Source organism: Lepidochelys olivacea (assembly GCF_965140295.1).
Source record: "Lepidochelys olivacea isolate rLepOli2 genome assembly, chromosome: 6".
Lineage (NCBI taxonomy): Eukaryota > Metazoa > Chordata > Testudines > Cheloniidae > Lepidochelys > Lepidochelys olivacea.
Genome location: NC_140416.1, coordinates 91189452 through 91209741, shown reverse-complemented (window position 1 = coordinate 91209741; position 20290 = coordinate 91189452). Strand labels below are relative to the sequence as shown.

General features: G+C 42.4%; 1 protein-coding gene across 1 annotated transcript in view; it reads left to right on the top strand.

Moving 5' to 3' along the window:
• CEP128 (centrosomal protein 128) overlaps positions 1 to 20290 on the top strand; it is a 447165-nt gene that overhangs the window by 36658 nt on the left and 390217 nt on the right. Inside the window, exon 8 of the mRNA XM_084632372.1 lies at positions 11750 to 11866. Within this exon, the coding sequence (XP_084488498.1) occupies positions 11750 to 11866 (117 nt within the window). The remainder of the gene's footprint in view (positions 1 to 11749; positions 11867 to 20290) is intronic.

The window sequence follows — 20290 nt, the reverse complement described above, 5'->3', positions numbered from 1 at the left end:
TGGGAGCCTCTATATATGGCCCTCCTTGTGGCACTGAAAGCAACCTCTTTGCCTCCCCTGGGTCAGGGGTCTCCCATTGTCCTTCTCTTGCTCAGCCCTTCCCCTGGGTTAGCTTTGATCCTGTACATGCGGTCCGGGCACTCCCTCTGCAGGTGCCCTTGCTGCCCACAGGTCCGACACACCCATTTCCTTCCTGTTCTCCTCACAGGTGGGACTCTCTTGGGCTTTTGCTTCTTCCCAATCTCTGGGAGAGGCTTCTGTCTCCCATCCTGGTAGGGTCATTCTCCCTTCCAGTGTCCTTGCTGCCTACTGGCATAACAGTCACTTGGCTCAGCCACAGGTCTCCTGGCCCTGGTGTGTTGCTTCCCCTTTCGTTCGCTGCGGCCTCTGTGGACCCGCTCCCCCAGGAGCTTAAGTATATAGAGCTGCTGCTCAGCTAGCTGGATCATGTAGGCCTGCAAGCTCTCCTGTGTCTCCCACTGTCTCTGTTGCATCTGGAGTACCTGCAGCAGCAGGGCCTGAAGCTGGCCTTGCTGCTTGTCAGCTCCTTTTCACAGGGTCACTGACTCTGGAGTCCAGTCTGGGAGGGTGTATGAGCTCTTGGCAAAACATGCCCAGTGCGGATCCATTGTCTCTCCACCTTTACTGTCTCTCAGATAGTCTTTCAAATTCCCCTTGTATCAGGGGTAGCGGTCAAACAGTCTCTGAGTCCCTCACTCAGTCCCCTTCCCTCAAGGGCAACTGAATACAGGTGTTTTCCACCATATGTGATGGGGTGCACTCACCACTGCGGCTCCTCCTGCTGGCTGTCCCAGGGATTAGCTCTGCTAGCCAGTGCACCCCCTCTTCTGGTGGTGTCTCGCGGCTGTCACTTCTGCTCCTGGACCTGTGTCGCTCTAAAGACTGTGGTGTCTTCTTCAGGACACAGCCCTCCGGCTGTGCCACACTCTCTGTACCTCCTTCTGGGGGACAGTATCACAGTCCCTCAGTCCAGCCACTTCCTCAGTGGTGAGTGGGGGCGGGGGAGACCTGAGCCCCCCCCACTACTCTGGGTCCCAGCCCAGAGACCCTGCAGGTGGCCACCACTTGCTGCGTCCCCTCCGACTCCTCAGTTCATTTCCCTGGGCCACTTCCCTGCAGCCCCCAGCACCTTCTTCGCCCTTACCTCAGGGCTTCAGCCTGCCAGTCTTAGCAGCTAGCCAGGAGCTCTCTCTAGCTTCCCTGATCCCTGCAGGCAGCACAGCTCTGATCAGGGTGCTGGCGTTTCTTCCTCCTGCTAGGAGCCTCGTCCTCCCTCCTTGAGTTCCAGGCAGCTACTGAATTTATTCTGCCCTGCAGCTCTTGTTATATGGGCCTTCCCAGCCCTGACTGGGTGCTCCTTGAGGACTTTTTCCTCTTGGCTCTGTTTAACACAGCCGTTTCAGGGCTGTATTTACCCCAACCGGCCAATGTGGGGCAGGTGCCCCATCAAAACCATCTCCCCACCACACAAAGGTTAGACTCATACTGGTCTATTTGCACCTAAAATCATCCAGCCTTTCAGATGGCCTACCTGGCTTCCATATCTGCTCTTCATCTGCCAGTGGATGGATTTTCCATTTTATCTCACCCCTCTGGTTTCCAAATTTCTGAAGGGTCTAGTCAACATCTACAGATTATTTACAGATGCTACATCTACCCATCTGTGTCCGATTTGCAGATGATACAAAACTACTCAAGATAGTTAAGTCCAAAGCAGACTGCGAAAGGTTACAAAGGGCTCTCTCAAAACTGGGTGACTGGGCAACAAAATGGCAGATGAAATTCACTGTTGATAAATGCAAAGTAATGCACACTGGAAAACATAATCCCAACTATACATATAAAATGATGGGGTCTAAATTAGCTGTTACCACTCAAGAAAGAGATCATGGAGTCACTGTGGATAGTTCTCTGAAAACATCCACTCAATGTACAGCGGTAATCAAAAAAGTTAACAATGTTGGGAATCATTAAGAAAGGGATAGATAATAAGACAAACAATATCATATTGCCTCTTTATAAGTCCATCTGAATGACCACATTTGAATACTGCATGCAGATGTGGTCACCCCATCTCAAAAAATATATATTGGAATTGGAAAAGGTAAAGAAAAGGGCAAAAAAAAAAATGATAGGGGTATGGAACAGCTTCCATATGAGGAATTAGACTGGGCCTTTTCAGATTCGAAAAGAGATGACTGCGGGGGAGATATGTAAAGGTCTATAAAATCATGACTGGTCTGGAGCAAGTAAATAAGGAAGTGTTATATACTTCTTATCATAACACAAGACCTAGGGATCACAAAATGAAATTAAGAGGCAGCAGGATTAAAACAAACAAAAGGAAGTATTTCTTCACACAACGCACAATCAACCTGTGGAACTCTTTGCCAGAGGATGTTGTGAAGGCCAAGACTATAACAGGGTTAAAAAAAAAAAACTAGATAACTTTCCTGTTCTGTTCATTACCTCTGACGCATCTGGCATTTGCCACTGTCGGAAGACAAGATACTGGGCTAGATGGATCTTTGGTCAGACCCAGCATGGCCCTTCTTATGTTCTTATGATCCAGTACTGTTATGGGACCTCAACCTAGTCCTCTCTAGATTAATCAGTTATCCCTTTGAACTTGTAGTGAGAATGTCACTGTCTTCATTGTCTATGAAAATAGTGTTTCTGGTGGCAATCTCTTCTGCAAGGACAGTTTTAGAACTTTGGTTTTTTTTTAGTGGATCCTCCTTTCACAGTCTTTCAAAGACACAATTTCTTTTAGGCCAGACCCAAAGTTTATGCCCAAGATAATAGCTTTCCACCTGACTCTCGCTATTCATATTTTTTCCAAAGCTGAAGACAAGGTCTGCACTTTAAACATTCACGGGGCTTTGGCATTCTATTTGGATCATATTAAGTCCTTTTAGAGCCTCTCTTAGGCTTTTTGTTGCCTACACTGGAAGATTTAGCGATCAAGCGGTAACAGTTCGGTGTATTTCTCACTGGATTACTGACTACATTAAGCTGTGCTATGACCATGCTAAAGTCTCTCCTGCACCAAGGATAGCAACTCACTGTACCAGAGCTCAGTGTACTTCATCAGCTTTTCTGAGGGCTTGTCTACACTTATTGGAGGATTGACGCTGTGGCGATTGATGCATTGGCTATCGATTTAGTGGGTCTAGTGAAGACCCATTAAATTGACTGCTAATCGCTCTCCCATCGACTCCTGTACTCCACCTGATCGAGAAGAGTAAGGGGAGTCGACGGGAGAGCATCTCCCGTCGACGTCGTATAGTGTGGACCCTAAGTAGATCTAAGCTACGTTGATTTGAGTTATGCTATTCATGTAACTCTCATTGCATAGCTTAGATTGACTTTTCTCTTGAGCGTAGACAAGACCTGCAACATCCATGTAGTGGATATCTTCAAATCAGCAATGTGGTCATCTGTACATAACTTTTCCAGACATTTTACCATCACTCAAGCCTCTAGATTCTTGTCCAAGTCAACAACTTGGTTTTACAATCTCTGTTCAGATGATTAGCAGCTCCCTTCAAGTGGAGGGACTTCAGATGAGTCACCTGCAATGGCATGAATATGTGCACAATCAGTTGAAGAGAAAAAACTGTTCCTTACCTGTACTGTAACTGTGGTTCTTAGAGATGTGTTGTACATATATACATTCCACTACCTACTCACCTTCCCTTCTACTTTGGACATTAAATAAAGCAGTGTGAAGGAATGGAGAGAGAAGTGGCAGATGTGACCCTTCTATGCTCTCACCCAAGAGCACAAGTTGAGCAGGGGTGCATGCTGGCAAAAGTCTTAGTCTCGAGTGCATTTGGGTGCAACTACACTTGCAGTGGAACATATATATGCACAATACATCTCATTTATCAACAGTTACTGTATGGGTAAGTGACTTACTGTTTTTTTCACGGGAAATGGAGTGGAACCATGACATTTGCTGCTAAATGAAATAAGAATAACCACTAACTTCACTGCATTCAGAACTAAATGCAAAACCTGCCCTTTGACTTGAGGTGACTTTTCTGCAGTAGCCCTCAGCAATAACTAATGATACATTAGAATACTCCCTTCATATTTTTTTTAAAACAGTCTAACAACTTGAAGCTTTTTTCCCTTGGCTGGGCTGGAATAGAGAATTTGATGTTCACTTCTTGTGGAAAGTGCTAGGATGCCACAGTAATGGTTGACATTATAAAAACTTATTTGGGGTTAGAAGTGATGTATATTCTCCCTAGTGACATCATGTTCAAAGGGCTGGAAAGACATCAGACCAACCTTTTGACCAGTGGAAGACTAAATTTCTTTTATCATTAATGGGTCCTCAGAATAAGATTCCTGGATCTCTTTGTTTAATACACAGGTTTTCTTTGTTCTCATAATTTAATGTCTTGCTTCAGTGGATCTTAAATATTTATTGCAACATTCCCATTAGAAAACACCTCAAGTTTCCCTTCCAGAGAAATTTCTACTATTGTGCACAGTAACTTTTCCTTTAAAGAGGAACTTACACTTAAATGGAAAATATCTTGTTTTGAAACAGTTGATGCTTCTAGTCCAAAGCTTTCTTTTCTCACTTTATATTTCTTTTATTAAGAAATATTTGCATGAAAACAAGCTTTCATTTTTTTCCAAATTCCTCTTACTTTTGCTGTTTCATCCTTATGTGGAGTAATCAGTTTGTTGTTCTCGCTTTCCTATGCTTAGCAAGCAACTCATTTAATGAGGACAGGGTTTCAACTGTAATAGGGAATAAATAGGAGTGGATGAAATCTTCAAAATAGCAAACTCCATTCCATGAAAATCTCCTTAAAGATAAAGCAAAAGGGAAGAGAAGTGCAGAGAATATGAATGAACTGAGATACATGAATTGAGTTTTCTGATGGAATGTTTTTCAAAGTGTTCCATGAGATGAAAGCTGCTTTTTAATGGTGCGAGGATAACAGATAAATTTTCTGATTGTACTTATAGCCTCCGTCGTCTTGGTATCCGAGCCGCTGACAAACATTACTGAGTTTATCCTTCAATACCCTGGGAGGTATAGAAGTAATATTATTCCCATGTTACAGATGTGGATTTGAGGTAGAAGGAGATTGAATGATTTCACCCCAAGTCTCACAGGAAGTTGGTGGCAAAATTAAGAATTGGTCTCTTGAGTCTCATGGCAGTACATAAGTCCACAAATCACCTTTAATTTCTTAGTTATCTGAGAGTTGAACACTATTTTATTCAAAGGTGCTAATACAGGGGAGCCTCTCACTCACCCCAAATCCTATGTTTTTTTCCCCTATAAACTTAGTTCTCTTGCAAGGTATAATATAGAGAAGAGATGGGGTGGCAGCTTCAGAAAGGTGCTTCCTGCTTTAGATGGTATCCACAAGCTAATTTTTTAACTTTTTAATTTTTAAAAAGTACTAAAACAAGCTTCTTATCTCTGTGCCGGGTTCCCCCCGGCGTGCCATGTGGAACTGGGGTACCACTGAGCACCCTGATCCACCATCCTGGGCTCCCTCTCATACTGTACTGCTGTGACAAACTGCAAAGCCCTCTGGCCTGCACTCTCACCAGCACACATACAGGTAGGAACATACCCATCTGCAGTTACATGCAGGCTTGCTGACCAGCCCCTGCATAGGAAGGCTACAGTTAAGGCAACTCCCAGCTCCCCAGGTGTGCACCCCTCTGAAGTATAAACCCAAAATTATACTGTCATGCGCTACACAAGGAACTGTATAATTCATAAAATTTGCCCCCTCCCTCAATGTGGAGAGGAATATGCAACAGCCTTTGCCCTGAATTATGATTGTCACACACTTCACTCCAACTCACTGGTTGAAAAAACTAGTTTATTTAGTACAAAAGATAGGTTTTACATGGTTATAAGTTATAGAAAACCGATGAAAGCAGATTACCTAGCAAATAAACAAAAAACGCAAACTAAGCTTAATATACTAAATAGATTGGTTAAGAATAGCAGATTCTCACCCTAAGAGATGATACAAGGGGCAAGCTGCACTTGCTTTACAGCTTGGACTCTCCAGGTGTTTTCATTCACAGGCTAGAAATCCCTTTCGCTTGGGTCCAGCACTTCCCTCAGTTCAGTCTTTGTTCCTCGGGTGTTTTCAGGAGTCGTCTTGTGTGGGGAGTGAAGAACCCCAGATGAGATCACTCCCTGCCTTATATAGCTTTTTGCATATGGCTCAAAAGCTTGTTCCCAAAGCTTGGTTCCCAGACTGGTCTATGGAAAAATACTGACATCCCAAGATGGAGTCTAGAGACATGTGGTCTCATCACAAGTCCTTGTAGAGTCATAGCAGCCATTACTTAGAGGCTATCTGTAGCATTTTCTGGAAGGCTCCCCAGGTGGGATTTAAGCTTCTCCTAAGGTCTATGTTTTTTCCTAATGGCCCATTGCCCTGAATAGGCCCTTCCCTACCCACTATCTAGACTGAAAGCATCTTGTCTAGTGGGCATTACCCAGGTGTAACTACATTTGAAATATAGTTACATTGGCAGTGTCAGGGTTCCCTCCCTACTCTGAACTCTAGGGGACCCGCATGAAAGACCCCCCCTAAGTTTACTTTTACCAGCTTAGGTTAAAAACTTTCCCAAGGCACAAACTTTGCCTTGTCTTTGAACAGTATGCTGCCACCACCAAGTGATTTAGACAAAGAACAGGGAAAGGACCACTTTGAATTCCTATTTCCCCCAAATATTCCCCCAAGCCCTTACACCCCCTTTCCTGGGGAGGCTTGAGAATAAACAAGATAAGCACAAATCAGCCTTGGATTTTTAAGACCCAAAAAACCCAATGAGATTCTTAAACAGACCTTTATTAGAAGAGAACAACTCTGTAAGATCAGAATGGAAGATAATCTTACAGGCAGTCAGATTCAAAACATAGAGAATCCCTCTAGGCAAAACCTTAAGTTACAAAAAGACACAAAAACAGGAATACGCATTTCCTCCAGCACAGTGAATTTACAAGCCAAAACAAAGAAAACCTAACTCATTTTCTAGCTAGATTACTTACTAACTTTACAGGAGTTGGAGAGCTTGCAACCTTGATCTGTTCCCTGCAAAGGTATCAGACAGACAGACAAAAGCCTTCTCCCCCGCACCCCTCCAGATTTGAAAGTATCTTGTCCCCTCATTGGTCATTTTGGGTCAGGTGCCAGCCAGATTACCTGAGTTTCTTAACCCTTTACAGGTAAAAGGACTTTGCCTTTGGTCAGGAGGGATTTTATAGCACTGTGTACCAAAAGTTGGTTACCTTTCCCTTTATATTTATGAGAGGCAGTATTCATAACTTCTGATACAAAAATGATGCATGCATAAAATAGGATAATCATATTCAGCAAATCATAACTTTTCCAATGATACCTCACATGACTTATTTGGCATAAATAGGGTTGCCAACTGTCTAATGAGACAAACCCAAACACCCTTGCCCCACCCCCTACCCCGCCCCTTCTCTGAGGCCCTGCCCTGCTCACTCCATCCCCCCTCCCTCCATCACTTGCTGTTTCCCACCCTAACTCATTTTCACCTGGTTGGGAGGGGGTGCGGGCTTTGGGCTGGGGCCGAGAGGTTCAGAGTGTGGGAGAGGGCTTCAGTCTGAGCCTGAGGCAGCGGGTTCGGGTGCAGGAGGGGGTGCGAGGTGCAAGCCCTGGGAGGGAGGTTGGGTGCAGGAGAGAGCTCAGGGCTGGGGTAGGGTGTTGGGGTGCGGGCTCTTGGAGAGAGTTTGGGTGCAGAAGGGGGTGCAGGCTCTGGGAGAGAGTTTAGGTGCAAGAGAGGGCTCAGGACTGGGGCAGGGGGTTGAGGTGTGAGGGGTACGGGCTCTGGCCGGGTGGTGATTAGCTTGGGCGGCTCCTGGACAGCGGCGCAGCAGGGCTAAGGCAGGGTCCCTGCCTGCCCTGGCCCTGTGCCGCTCCTAGAAGCGGCCGTCATGTCTCTGCGGCCCCTGGGGAGGGTAAGGGGCTCCATGTGCTGCCCCTGCCTGGAGGCTCCACCCCTGCAGCTACCATTGGCCACAGTTCCTGGCCAATGGGAGCTGTGGACTTGGTGATCGGGGTGCGGGCAGTGTGTGGAGACCCCCCGCAACCCTCCCACTCCTGGGGCTGCAGGGACAAGCCAGCCGCTTCCAGGAGCAGTGCGGGGCCAGGGCAGGCAGGGAGCCTGCCTTAGCCCCGCTGTACCACCAGACTTTTAGCAGCCTAAAATCTCCTGGTTTGGCTTCAGTAGCCTCCAAGAGATAGAGCCTGATTCCAGAAGACTCCCAGCAAACCTGGAGGGTTGGCAACCCTATGCATAAAATGAATCATAATTAGGTAATAATCGTATCATAAAAAATCACTAGGAAGAATATGGGGTGCAGTGTCACAACCTTGTTAATTTGCACACTTTATAAACCATTCTAAAAAAGTTAGAGCATTCATTCCCCAGTTCCCAGCAAGGATAATGCTGAACTGAGGTGTGTCATAAATACTGTAAGCCTTCATTATTTTTGCAAACTATATTACAGAACATTTATTAGCATATTGTGAAGTAGTATAAATATAATTAAAACTAAGCTGCAGTTGTCAAAATAAAAACTGAAACATTGTGTAACACATGGTTCTTTTAATTTTTGTTTGTACTTGCTAATTTGTAGTAATTAATCATTCTTGATTAAGTCTATGGGTGTTGTATGTACCTGAGGACAGAATCTGGCTCTGTGTATTATGCTTTACCTTGCGTTCATGGATAGTATTTTTTTTTTGAAAGAACATATCCAGGCTCTGTAAATTAACCATTATTATTATTATTATTATCATTATCATCATCATCATCATCATAATAAACCCAAAGCAAAAACAAACTGTAGAAGTCACATTTCCTCTTACAGAATTCAATAGGGCCTTTCACTAGAATGGGCCTTTAAAGTATTACAGAATTCTGCTGACCAAGAATATAAATAAATCCAGCAGTCAGACCTTTTATCAGTATGCTTAGCTATCTAATCTGTCTAATTACACAGCAAATATTTTCATGTATATGTATTGTATAACATTCAACACATGGGAGGTAGCACTGGTTTAGTGGTTAAAGGACTGGGACTCAAACCTTGGTTCTTTTCCTGGATGTGTCACACACTAGCTGTTTGATATTGTGATATTGGACACGTCTTTTTCCCTCTCATCAGCTCTTCGTGAGGGGGAAAAACTTGGGGACAATTCAGAGATATTTCAAGGACTAGTATAAACTTTGAGACTTTGAGCAAGAGACATGCAAATATTACAAGTACATTCCTACATCTGGATTTTCCTACTTTCAGTAAATTTGTAGCAGAAGTTTAGCGTGCCAAAAAAAAAAGGCAGCAGCTAGCTAGCTCCATTTACTAATGGTAACACTGCAAAGTAAATTCTGAAGACAGAGCACGTTGGGATCTTCTCTGGCAGAATATGACCAGGTCAGTGCATCTAAATCAGAGGTGGTCAAACTACGGCCCGCGGAACTGTCCTGCCCAGCCCTTGAGCTCCAGGCCGGGGAGGCTAGCCCCGGCTCCTCCCCTTCTGTCTCATTTCCCCCACCGTGGCAGCCTCAGCTTGCCGTGCCACCAGCACTCTGGCTTGCCGCTGCTGCCGGGCAGTGCGGTGGTGTGGCTGGCTCCGGCCGGCCGATGGGGCTGTGAGTTCCTGCTGCTCTGAGCGGCATGGTAAGGGGGGGAGTGGAAGGGAGGGTTGGATAAGGGGCACGGGGTCCTGGGGGGGGGCAGTCAGGGGACAGGAAGCAGGGGGCGGAGGTTCGGGGGGGGCGGTGAGGGGATGGGGAGCAGGCGTGGGAGTCCCGGGGGGCCTGTCAGGGGGCGGGGGTGTGGCTAAAGGGTGTGTGTGTGAGGGTTGGATGGGGTGGGGGTGGTCAGGGGACAAGGAGCAAGGGGGGTTGGATGGGGTGGGGGTTCTGAGGGGGCAGTCCGGGGGCAGGACATGGGTGGGGGCGGATAGGGGGTGAGGGCCAGGCTGTTTGCGGGGGCACAGCCTTCCCTACCCAGCCCTCCATACAGTTTCACAACCCTGATGTGGCCCTTGATCTAAATCCTCTGACCCAGGAGCTTGCAAATAATCTCATCCTAATAGTGGAAGCACTTTTGTTAGCAATATACCATGTCAGAGGGAGAACAAATGAAAATTACTGAATGTATTCTCTGCAACTTCTATGCAGGAGACAACAGTAATCCCTAGGACCTGTATAATTTAAATATTGGAGTCAGCTCGTAATTCCACAACACATGCTTCTCCAAAAACAAAATTAGTAGTCTTAATCCAGAACCAATAAAGCGCTCAAATAGAAAATATTCTGTTAATAAAGTAGCTAATCTGTTACATCTTTATTTAAAAAAAGAAGACATTTTTGGAGTTCACTTTAAGAGTAAGTACATAGGGCCAGTTAATGAATGAAACCTTAACACGTAGTGTTACTGTATATGTCATTTGGAGTCTTCAGAGCTTTCAAGAGCTACTTTAATCTTATATTTTTTTTTTTTTGGTGAGGGTGAATGTTATTGCTTCCATAGTTTCTAAAACTATATCATTTTCTCTCCCATACTGATGGAGAATATCCTATCAATCTCAGCATCTGTGTCCTTGCGACAAAATTCTTTAAAAGATGAAGCTTTTCTTGACTTTATTCTTAGCTGATTAACTTTTAGCTGTATGCCATATAGTTTTAGCCATGTTGGTCCCAGGATATTGGAGAGAAAAGGTGGGTGAGGTACTAGCTTTTATTGAACCAACATCATTCTCTCACCAACAGAAGTTGGCCCAATAAAAGATATTACTTTACCCACCTTGTCTAACCTTTAGCTGATCACTTAACAGGAAATTGATAATTACAGAGTAGTATTTTGTTAATCTGGTGCTTGTAAAACACATTTTTAAGCCTTATGTTCTGTATTCACTACAATTATAGAGAATAAAAAAATAAACTATGTAGTCATGACATCAAATTTCATTGCAGATTGAATCCACGTAGCTCACTAGAGGGTGCTCTCTGCTAGTGGATTCAATTGAAGATACCATAAAATTATTCTATTTTAGTTACTGCACCTGTGATCCAAGAGGGAAGCCAGTTGTTGTAGCAAATCATTTGTGTATTCATATTAGTGCTGACCTAGTAAAGTTTAATAAACTCTGATATTCAGTGATGGTTTAATAAACTCTGATATTCAGTGATGATGAGACCTACCTCTTCTACAGAGCTTTTCAGCAGTAGATCTCAAAGCACTTTACAAAGGAGATTAGTATCATCGACATTTTACAGGTGAAGAAATTGAGGCACAGAGGTTAGGTGACTTGCACAAGTTTAATTCAGTGCCCTGTTGTCTGGACCATGCTGAAAAAGGTGGAAACTCCATCACTAGAGATATTTAACACTTGACTGGTCAAAGCATAGGTACATATACTACAGAGACAAATTCTGCAGTGATCAGAATAGGGTAGACTGGAAAGATAACGGGTCTCATTCCATTTTGAATCTTTGTGATTTTGAGTAAGAATGCTCCTCAAAGCAGTTTATTTTCCATCAACTTTCAAATCCTATTTTATAAACTGTCTTCCTTTTCTTCTCCTACACCCCTCCACTCAAAAAAAAAAAAATCCTTTTGATATGTGGAAGAAATTTCTAATTTCCAATTTTTTTTTGTGTGTGTGTGTGTGTGTATGTGAAGGTGTCAGAGCGGGTAGAGAGAAGACTTCAAGAGATAGAACAAGAAATGCGCACAGAAAGGCAGCTGGTAGAAAGACGCCAGGACCAACTAGGACATATGTCTGTGCAGTTGCAGGAGGTATGGAAGATAGTTACGTTAATTTCTTGCTGTACTTGCGAGCCTGGCTCAGACAAGGAAGAAAGGGGTCAGGTGTCGCTTTTCCATGGTTAAAAGTACGTACATTAACTAGCTCTGCTGGATATACCACTGACAGTGATAAGCTATAGAGTCTGTCATTCCCTGATGCAGTGTTGCTAGTGTTAAATGTTTCTTGTTAGTGGCACACAGATCCTAAGAAAAAGTCTGGTTCCTGGGTTTGATCCATTTAAAAGTGTTTATACTGTGTTTTTTATTCTAAAATTGAACTATTTAGTAATAGTGAGCAATCACTTTTTGAGTACTGTTCTATGGGCCAATTAAATATAACGTACTCCACCTTTCCAGTGCTGTGAAATCATCTGCACTCAAAGTGAATTAAATTTGGTGAGCCACAAGAATAGTGCTGAGGAGATGACCTCAATTACTGTTCATTTTAGAAAAGAAAATTAGGAGAATTTTTTTCCCTGACTTTTTTTCCCCCTCTTTCTTTAAAAAATGTACAAAATACACAAAAGAGAGGCAAGGAGCTTGCTTCCAAAACTAATACATGAGAAACCAGGAAGACTGAATATTTTGCATTCTAATTTTTGATTTGACTAAGAGTTTGAGCTATGATTTGGAATACGATTTTTGACTGTACAATGGGGATCACTGCTGATATGAAATATTTAATATTTTGTCACTTTAAGGGGCGACCTGTATGCTTTTAAAAAGGCAACTGTGGATTATACACTGCAGTGGAAACTGAAGTGGATTAATTTATATTGACACTTTCTGTTTTGTAGAGGGCTAGAAATTCTCCTTAATGATCATATTTAAGAAGATAACATACTCTTTTAATAGGGAAAAAAATTATGCTTATCAAAACGTTTGTAGTACTTTGCCGATTGGAAGTCAGTAACAGCTTTACATTTCTACCTCCTCTTCCTGCCTTGTAGATAATGAGAGGTGGGTGAGAGTGCTTCATTAGGATGGGCAGGAGTGCTGTCCCTAGCCTCTATTTGCCAGAAGCTGGGAATGAGCGACAGGGAATGGATCACTTAATGATTACCTGTTCTGTTCATTCCCTCTGGGGCACTTGGTACTGGCCACTGTCGGAAGATAGGATACTGGGCTCGATGGACCCTTGGTCTGACCCAGTAGGGCCATTCTTATGCTCTCAGAAGAGGAAAGTATTTCATAGGATTTTCTGAGAGAAAAATTCTTCAAATATTTATACATCAGTGTTCAGACTTTGTTAGTGTCCATTTTGTGGACATACGTTTAATGAGAACTGTTTGATGTATGATTTGGTACTGTTACCTGCTGACATAAATACATTTCCTTTTTTGCCCTTTATAAGGAGTAATGATTTACCTTAAGGACATTTTTGACAGTTGGGAATTAATTTTCAAATTGAAGACTGATGTTTTGCTAATGATGAATATGTTCTGTGTGTATGTTTCCCAAGAAAGATGTATGCTTCCATAATCTTTGTTGCAGCACTTTGGAACAATATTTTGCACTTTTAATGGCTGATGTTAAATTTTATGCTATTGCATCTTCTGGTGAAGGTAGAACAATATAATCTCTAAACACTTTGCTGAGTTAAACAGCAGTTTGGACAAAATGCATTCGAGAATAATTTTGAAAAAGAGCATTTTAGTACTTTAATCCTACTTCATGCTTTGAAATAGTGGTTAGATGGATCATTGGTAGTGGCTCATTGTCAAAGGCCCCAATCCTGAAATGATCTTTGTATGGGTGTAGTCCCCACGGAAGTGTGTAGGATTCTGGACAGGCCAAGGGGTCTCCCTGTATGGAGCTCACTGAAGATTGCCCCTAAGGTGGAAACTGAGAATTCTTCTTTCTCAGATTACTCAAGGGAAAACAGTGGACAGAATAGGCAGCAATATTTCAAGCTTCCATACACTGCCTCCTGGAGAAATTGCCTCACTCATTCTTTGGCTTTTTTGTTGAGACTGACAACAAGACGGCTGATTAAGGACAGTATTAAAGTGGTAGGTTTTGTGATGGACATCTGTCAGCTGGAAATTGTACTGAGATCCCCAATTTATTTCCTAAACTAGACCACAGAATATCCAGCAGATGGTGCTGACTTTTTGCTACTGCTGACCAGGGCTGGACTTGAAGTGAGAAGCTCTTTATCTTGTTACCAGTACTGGAAGAGCCATCCCCCCTAATTGCATATAAAACCTTAACCATCTGTCACAAGGTAGCTGGTCCCTGTAGATAGATGAAGCCCAGTGACCCTGGACCAAAGCAGGTGAGCCCAATCTAGCTAATTAAAGATGGCTGGGCTATACCTGGGTCTATAAAGGGCTGCTAGTAGACAGCTGGAAGAGGAAGGACCGAGACAGGTTGAGCCCTAGGAAGGCAAAGCCACACGGGAGTGGAGCTAGCTCCTCTAGTGTGTCCTTGGAGCAAGGGGCCAGAAAAGCAGTCCTGTGGCTGCTACTCCACACAAGGAGCGGAGCTGATTGCATCTGGGAACCTCCCAGGATCTGGAGTGCTAGAAACGGCTGGGAGGGGTGGCCCTGAGGCCAAGGATTGAGTTAAGATTGTTTTCTGTTTGTTTGTTAACTATTGTTAAGAAAATAAACCTCCTTGACTGAGACTGGGTATGGCAGCGCATGCTTTGGAGCTGGGGTGAAGCTCCTGCCTGGTGAGATCAGCCTTTATAGGGAGAAATTTCCTTTTGGTGTTGTGTATATTGGTTTCAAAGGGTCAGGCAGGTAATAGTGGGAATGTTTTAGTTTTTTAAGATGTCAGGGATCAGCACTTTTCCACCTGGTCACTGCCAGTTCAGGGCTAGCTCATGAGAAGACTTATTAGTTCCCAAAGTCTTTTTATTGAGTTGCCAATAAACATTTTACAGTAGCCTCTCCAAAATGTCAATTTTAGCAGAATCTGCTATTATTATATATTAATACTTCATAATATGCTTATAAAGTATTGGTGTCCAGTCCTGCAGGAGGGTAACAGAACTATATCACTCTTTTGCTATATCCTTAGTTTGGTGTCAGAGTAACAGCCGTGTTAGTCTGTATTCGCAAAAAGAAAAGGAGTACTTGTGGCATCTTAGAGACTAACCAATTTATTTGAGCATAAGCTTTCGTGAGCTACAGCTCACTTCATCAGATGCATACTGTGGAAAGTGTAGAAGATCTTTTTATATACACACAAAGCATGAAAAAATACCTCCTCCCACCCCACTCTCCTGCTGGTAATAGCTTATCTAAAGTGATCACTCTCCTTACAATGTGTATGATAATCAAGGTGGGCCATTTCCAGCACAAATCCAGGGTTTAACAAGAATGTTGGGGGGGGAGGGGTAGGAAAAAACAAGGGGAAATAGGTTACCTTGCATAATGACTTAGCCACTCCCAGTTTCTATTCAAGCCTAAATTAATTGTATCCAATTTGCAAATGAATTCCAATTCAACAGTTTCTCGCTGGAGTCTGGATTTGAAGTTTTTTTTGTTGTAATTTAGCAACTTTCATGTCTGTGATTGCGTGACCAGAGAGATTGAAGTGTTCTCCGACTGGTTTATGAATGTTATAATTCTTGACATCTGATTTGTGTCCATTTATTCTTTTACGTAGAGACTGTCCAGTTTGACCAATGTACATGGCAGAGGGGCATTGCTGGCACATGATGGCATATATCACATTGGTGGATGTGCAGGTGAACGAGCCTCTGATATTGTGGCTGATGTGATTAGGCCCTGTGATGGTGTCCCCTGAATAGATATGTGGGCACAGTTGGCAACGGGCTTTGTTGCAAGGATAAGTTCCTGGGTTAGTGGTTCTGTTGTGTGGTATGTGGTTGCTGGTGAGTATTTGCTTCAGGTTGGGGGGCTGTCTGTAGGGAAGGACTGGCCTGTCTCCCAAGATTTGTGAGAGTGTTGGGTCATCCTTCAGGATATGTTGTAGATCCTTAATAATTCATTGGAGGGGTTTTAGTTGGGGGCTGAAGGTGATGGCTAGTGGCGTTCTGTTATTTTCTTTGTTAGGCCTGTCCTGTAGTAGGAGACTTCTGGGAACTCTTCTGGCTCTATCAATCTGTTTCTTCACTTCCGCAGGTGGGTATTGTAGCTGTAAGAATGCTTGATAGAGCTCTTATAGGTGTTTGTCTCTGTCTGAGGGGTTGGAGCAAATGCAGTTGTATCGCAGAGCTTGACATTGGGTCCAGCACAGAATATAGCAAGTCCCAGATCTCATAGCTGTGATTTGTGCATTTAGATATGAGAATTCAATACACGCTTTCAGGCACAATAGACTTAGTAATTTCACTAAGGAGTTTTAAATGTTCTTATTTATCTGATTAACCTGCTCGAAAGGTTGAGATATAGAATATCAATATGACTCTTTGGTTGAAATCCTGGCTCTGTTGAAGTCCATGGTAAAACTTCCATTGACTTCAGTAGGATCAGAATTTTTCCCATCATCTTTTGTAAAACAGCATGAAAAACATATAGGAAGTTTTTAAAAAGTTTGTCTCTCAGATGAATAAAAGAAAAAGTCCTTTTTGTTTTCCAAGACACTTTTCAAAATATTGCTATTAAAAATAGAGCCTTGAAATGGGAAATATTAATTGTCCCAAAATGTCTCCATTCAATATTGGGTCTGAATGGTTTTTAAAGGTATGTTACTAAACTAGTTGCAACTGTATAATTTAGGTATTGATATTAGTTCATTCATTAAATTCATTAAATCAAACCAGTTCAAATATGCCTTTCAGCTTTTGTAATTGAGACATCATTTTAAGATTTAAATGTTGATTCTGGTAAATATTGAAGAAAATGCAATGAAGGCAACTGGCCACTACTTGTCAGTGTTTCACCGTCCTACAAAAGCCATCATACTAAATTTAACAAATGCAATTGCACACTTGCAGAGCCTAGCTGAACATGACTAACTTCTTTTCTCAGTGATTGTTTTCCATTTTTGAATGTTCAAATTTATTATTTTTATTCTACCATGTTGCTGTCATTAAATTGTTTTTTTTTTAAATGACATGACTGTGTGTTATGTAGAATGTATTAGGAATATTTGTCCATCTTCAAATTTAACAGTTAACCCATATTTTTGAGTTTCTTTGTATATGATGTTGTGGCTGGTATGATTAAAATTTATTTTTCTAGTAGTATTTGTTTCCTTTGTTTCTGAGCTACCATGATTACTAATAGTATTTAAACATTTTGTGCATGTGAAGCAGGGTAGATGAAAATTGATGATTTTTTAAAATTTAAATACAGGTTTATTTTTAAAAATCTATTTAAAATTGAATTTGAAAATAACAGCCATTAAGACCTAAATTTATAATCTATTAAAATCATTTAGATTAAACACAAAATATTTTGTACTAGGTTTTAAAAATGTCTAGGTGCCTAAGCACCTAGAACCAGAGTCTGCTGAAGTACTAAATCAGCTTTTCACAGAAGTAGCCTCTTCTGCAAATGCAGCAACAATATTTTTTTCATTTCAGTTTATTCAACTAGTTTAGTTCAATCACTCGTTCATTCAAAGTTAAAAAACCAATTGGGAGTTGAAAAAGAAGAAAAGCTTGTTTTCTTCTACCAATCTGATTAAAAACTCAGTGGGGGAGGATGAGATCTACTAGTTTTAAAATCTTGAAAGACACAGTGACTAGAAATAATCAGTTCAATTACCTAACTACAGGTAATACTTCATTTGTTTAATAAATCAATTAGTTTTAAATGCAAAACATGTTTTGATAAACTTTTGATACTTTTTTCCTTAGGTTACTACTACATTTAAGGTAGTTTTATTTAATACAAAAATGCTGGTTTTGTGCATTTTAGCTGAATTTGTATTTCTATCCAAATAGAGCTTGATGCAAATTACAAGTAAAAAATTAACTATCATCTAGTATATGCTTCATACATGCTTCATACACCATTTTCTAAAATAATAAATATAAAATGAATCAGAATAAATGTAAATAAAGCAACAATTGCTTAAACAAAGTCTTATAGATATCATCTATACTCCTGGTTAGCAAAAAGAAGCACCAAATTTAGCTTATAGGGATATCTAGTTGTAAATCAACTTGTTTTAATGGTTACCAACAAATGAGAATCTACCATCCCTAGGAAAAGAACTAAAAAGTACAAATTCAAAAAATGATCAAAATCAATGGCTTAAATCAAGGTTTCCTGCTTGCTGATTTAACTCATGATTAAAATCCATCCTTGAAAACTTTTTTCCAAACTGTCTTCTTTAGTTAGAAAGAGAAACATAAATATGCACAACTAGTTTTTAGCATTAAGACGATGCATATGCAACTTATATTAAAAATCATATGATCTTTGTTTGGCTGATCTTGTGAGTCCTTACAAACAGAGAAATGCTGTCAAGCTGTTTGTCTAAATGGGAGGGGGGAAGAGAGAAATGGAAGACTTCGGGAGTGGAGGAAAGGAGGAAATAGGGTGCATACAGAGGCCCTGACATGAGGGAGGATATGGGGATGATGCAGGGAGTCCTTGAAGTAGAGGGGGATGGGATGATGGGACACAGGGCATTTGTGGATGAGAATGGAGGAACGCAAGGAGTCCCTGGAGTGTTCAGTGAGCTCGGCCTACGGCAGCAACTAAATGTGCAGTCCTCTAGCAGTTCTTCTTCCCACTCCCACACCACTTGTCCATCTTTACTTACTACTTGCTGCCTTACTGAGAATACAAGCTCTTGGGCAAAAAGACTTGTCTGTTTATATTTTGTTAAAATGCTGTGTGCATCAGTGGCACTGTATGAACCAAAATAGTTCTTCGAGTGCTTGCTCATGTTCGTTCCATGCTAGGTGTGTGCACGCTACTTGCACTGTTGCTGGTGATTTTTCCCTTAGTGGTATCTGTTGGGTCAGCTCTAGCGCCCTCTGGATCTGCATGTGTATGCACTGGTGTAACACTCTGTACCCCAAAGCAACACCCTGGCACCCCATATTTGCCATGGTGATATGATTATGATATGTTTTTTACAAAGCATGCCTTGTGAAATATCATTTTAAGTCTTGATCTGTAGAACGTTAATATCCTGTTGGATTGTATGTGCTATCATTGTATGGGAAGTTACGAAGTTTTGCTATGTGTATGTTACTGAAATATGTTGTAAATTGGAAACACCCAAAACCAGCCTTTGAGGTACAACAATGGGGTAGACAGAGATGATGGCCCATTAAGCAGAATACACACACTCAAAGACTACCTCAGGAACTGTATACAATGGAGACCTCTCAGAGAGAGCCCATAGACAATGGAGACTGCTTGACTCATATCATAGCAAAAGTTCTTTCCAGCAAGCTGGAAGAACCTATAAAGGATGGGAAGTACATAATCATTTGTCCTCTCTCCCCTCACAACACCTGGAAACACATCTGGAGAACAAAGACTTTGAACGGGAGAGGTGGTCCCAGGCTGAAGAGGAAAATTCCAGACTGTGTATTAAGGAACGATACCATGAGGGTGAGACACTACTTGATTCAGATCCTGTCTAGTTTATTGAATTCAGATTGCAATTTTACTTTTATTTCTTAGGTAACCAACTTTGAGCTGTATGCTTATTACTTATAATTACTTAAAATCTATCTTTCTGTGGTTAATAAATCTGTTTTATATTTTACCTAAAAGTGTGTTTTGCTTGAAGGGCTGGGAAATCTGCTCAGGAACAAGAACTGATGCATGTCTTCTTTGCAATGAGGGAGGGGAGGACTGGGTGATAAACATACACTGGTTAGGCTTCTGACCAGGGCAAGACAGTACAGCTCTGGGGTCCTAGGCTGGGGAGCTGTGGGGAATTGGAGCCTCTCTATTGTTGGTTCATGAGTGGCAGAGAGATCGTTCATGTAACTCAGTTGGGTGTGTCCCTGCCTGTGGATGTCTGTGTAAGTGCAATACCTGGAGAGGTTTGCAGCTTGTCACAGCATCAAAGTGTAAGAGGGAGCCCAGGTTGGTATGCCAGAAGGCTCAATGGTACCCCAGTTCCAGGTTGCAACCTGGAGAACCCGTCACGGATCGTATAAAGGGCAGTGCTGGCCTTGTACCCTCTCAATTCCGGCATCCGGAAGCAGGAGGGAACAAGTTGTGTCAGGCACCTTCCTAGCACCAGGTCCCCTGGCACCATCCAGGGGCAGGCCTACCTGATCCCGGCATCCCACTCCCCGGCATGCCACTAGTCCCTAGAACCCCAACACCATATGGAAGCGTATGCAGGTAGAGCTGCACCATGGTCCCCGAGAGAGGAATCCTCTTTGGGGTCCAAAGGGGAACCCTATGTACTGCCAAAAGCCCACTACCTGTACCCAGCCTACTCCCCACCAAACTTCACTGCTGGTCCCCCTGTGGGCATCTGGCCAGTGCGTCACTGGCTGATGCAGTGGCCCTA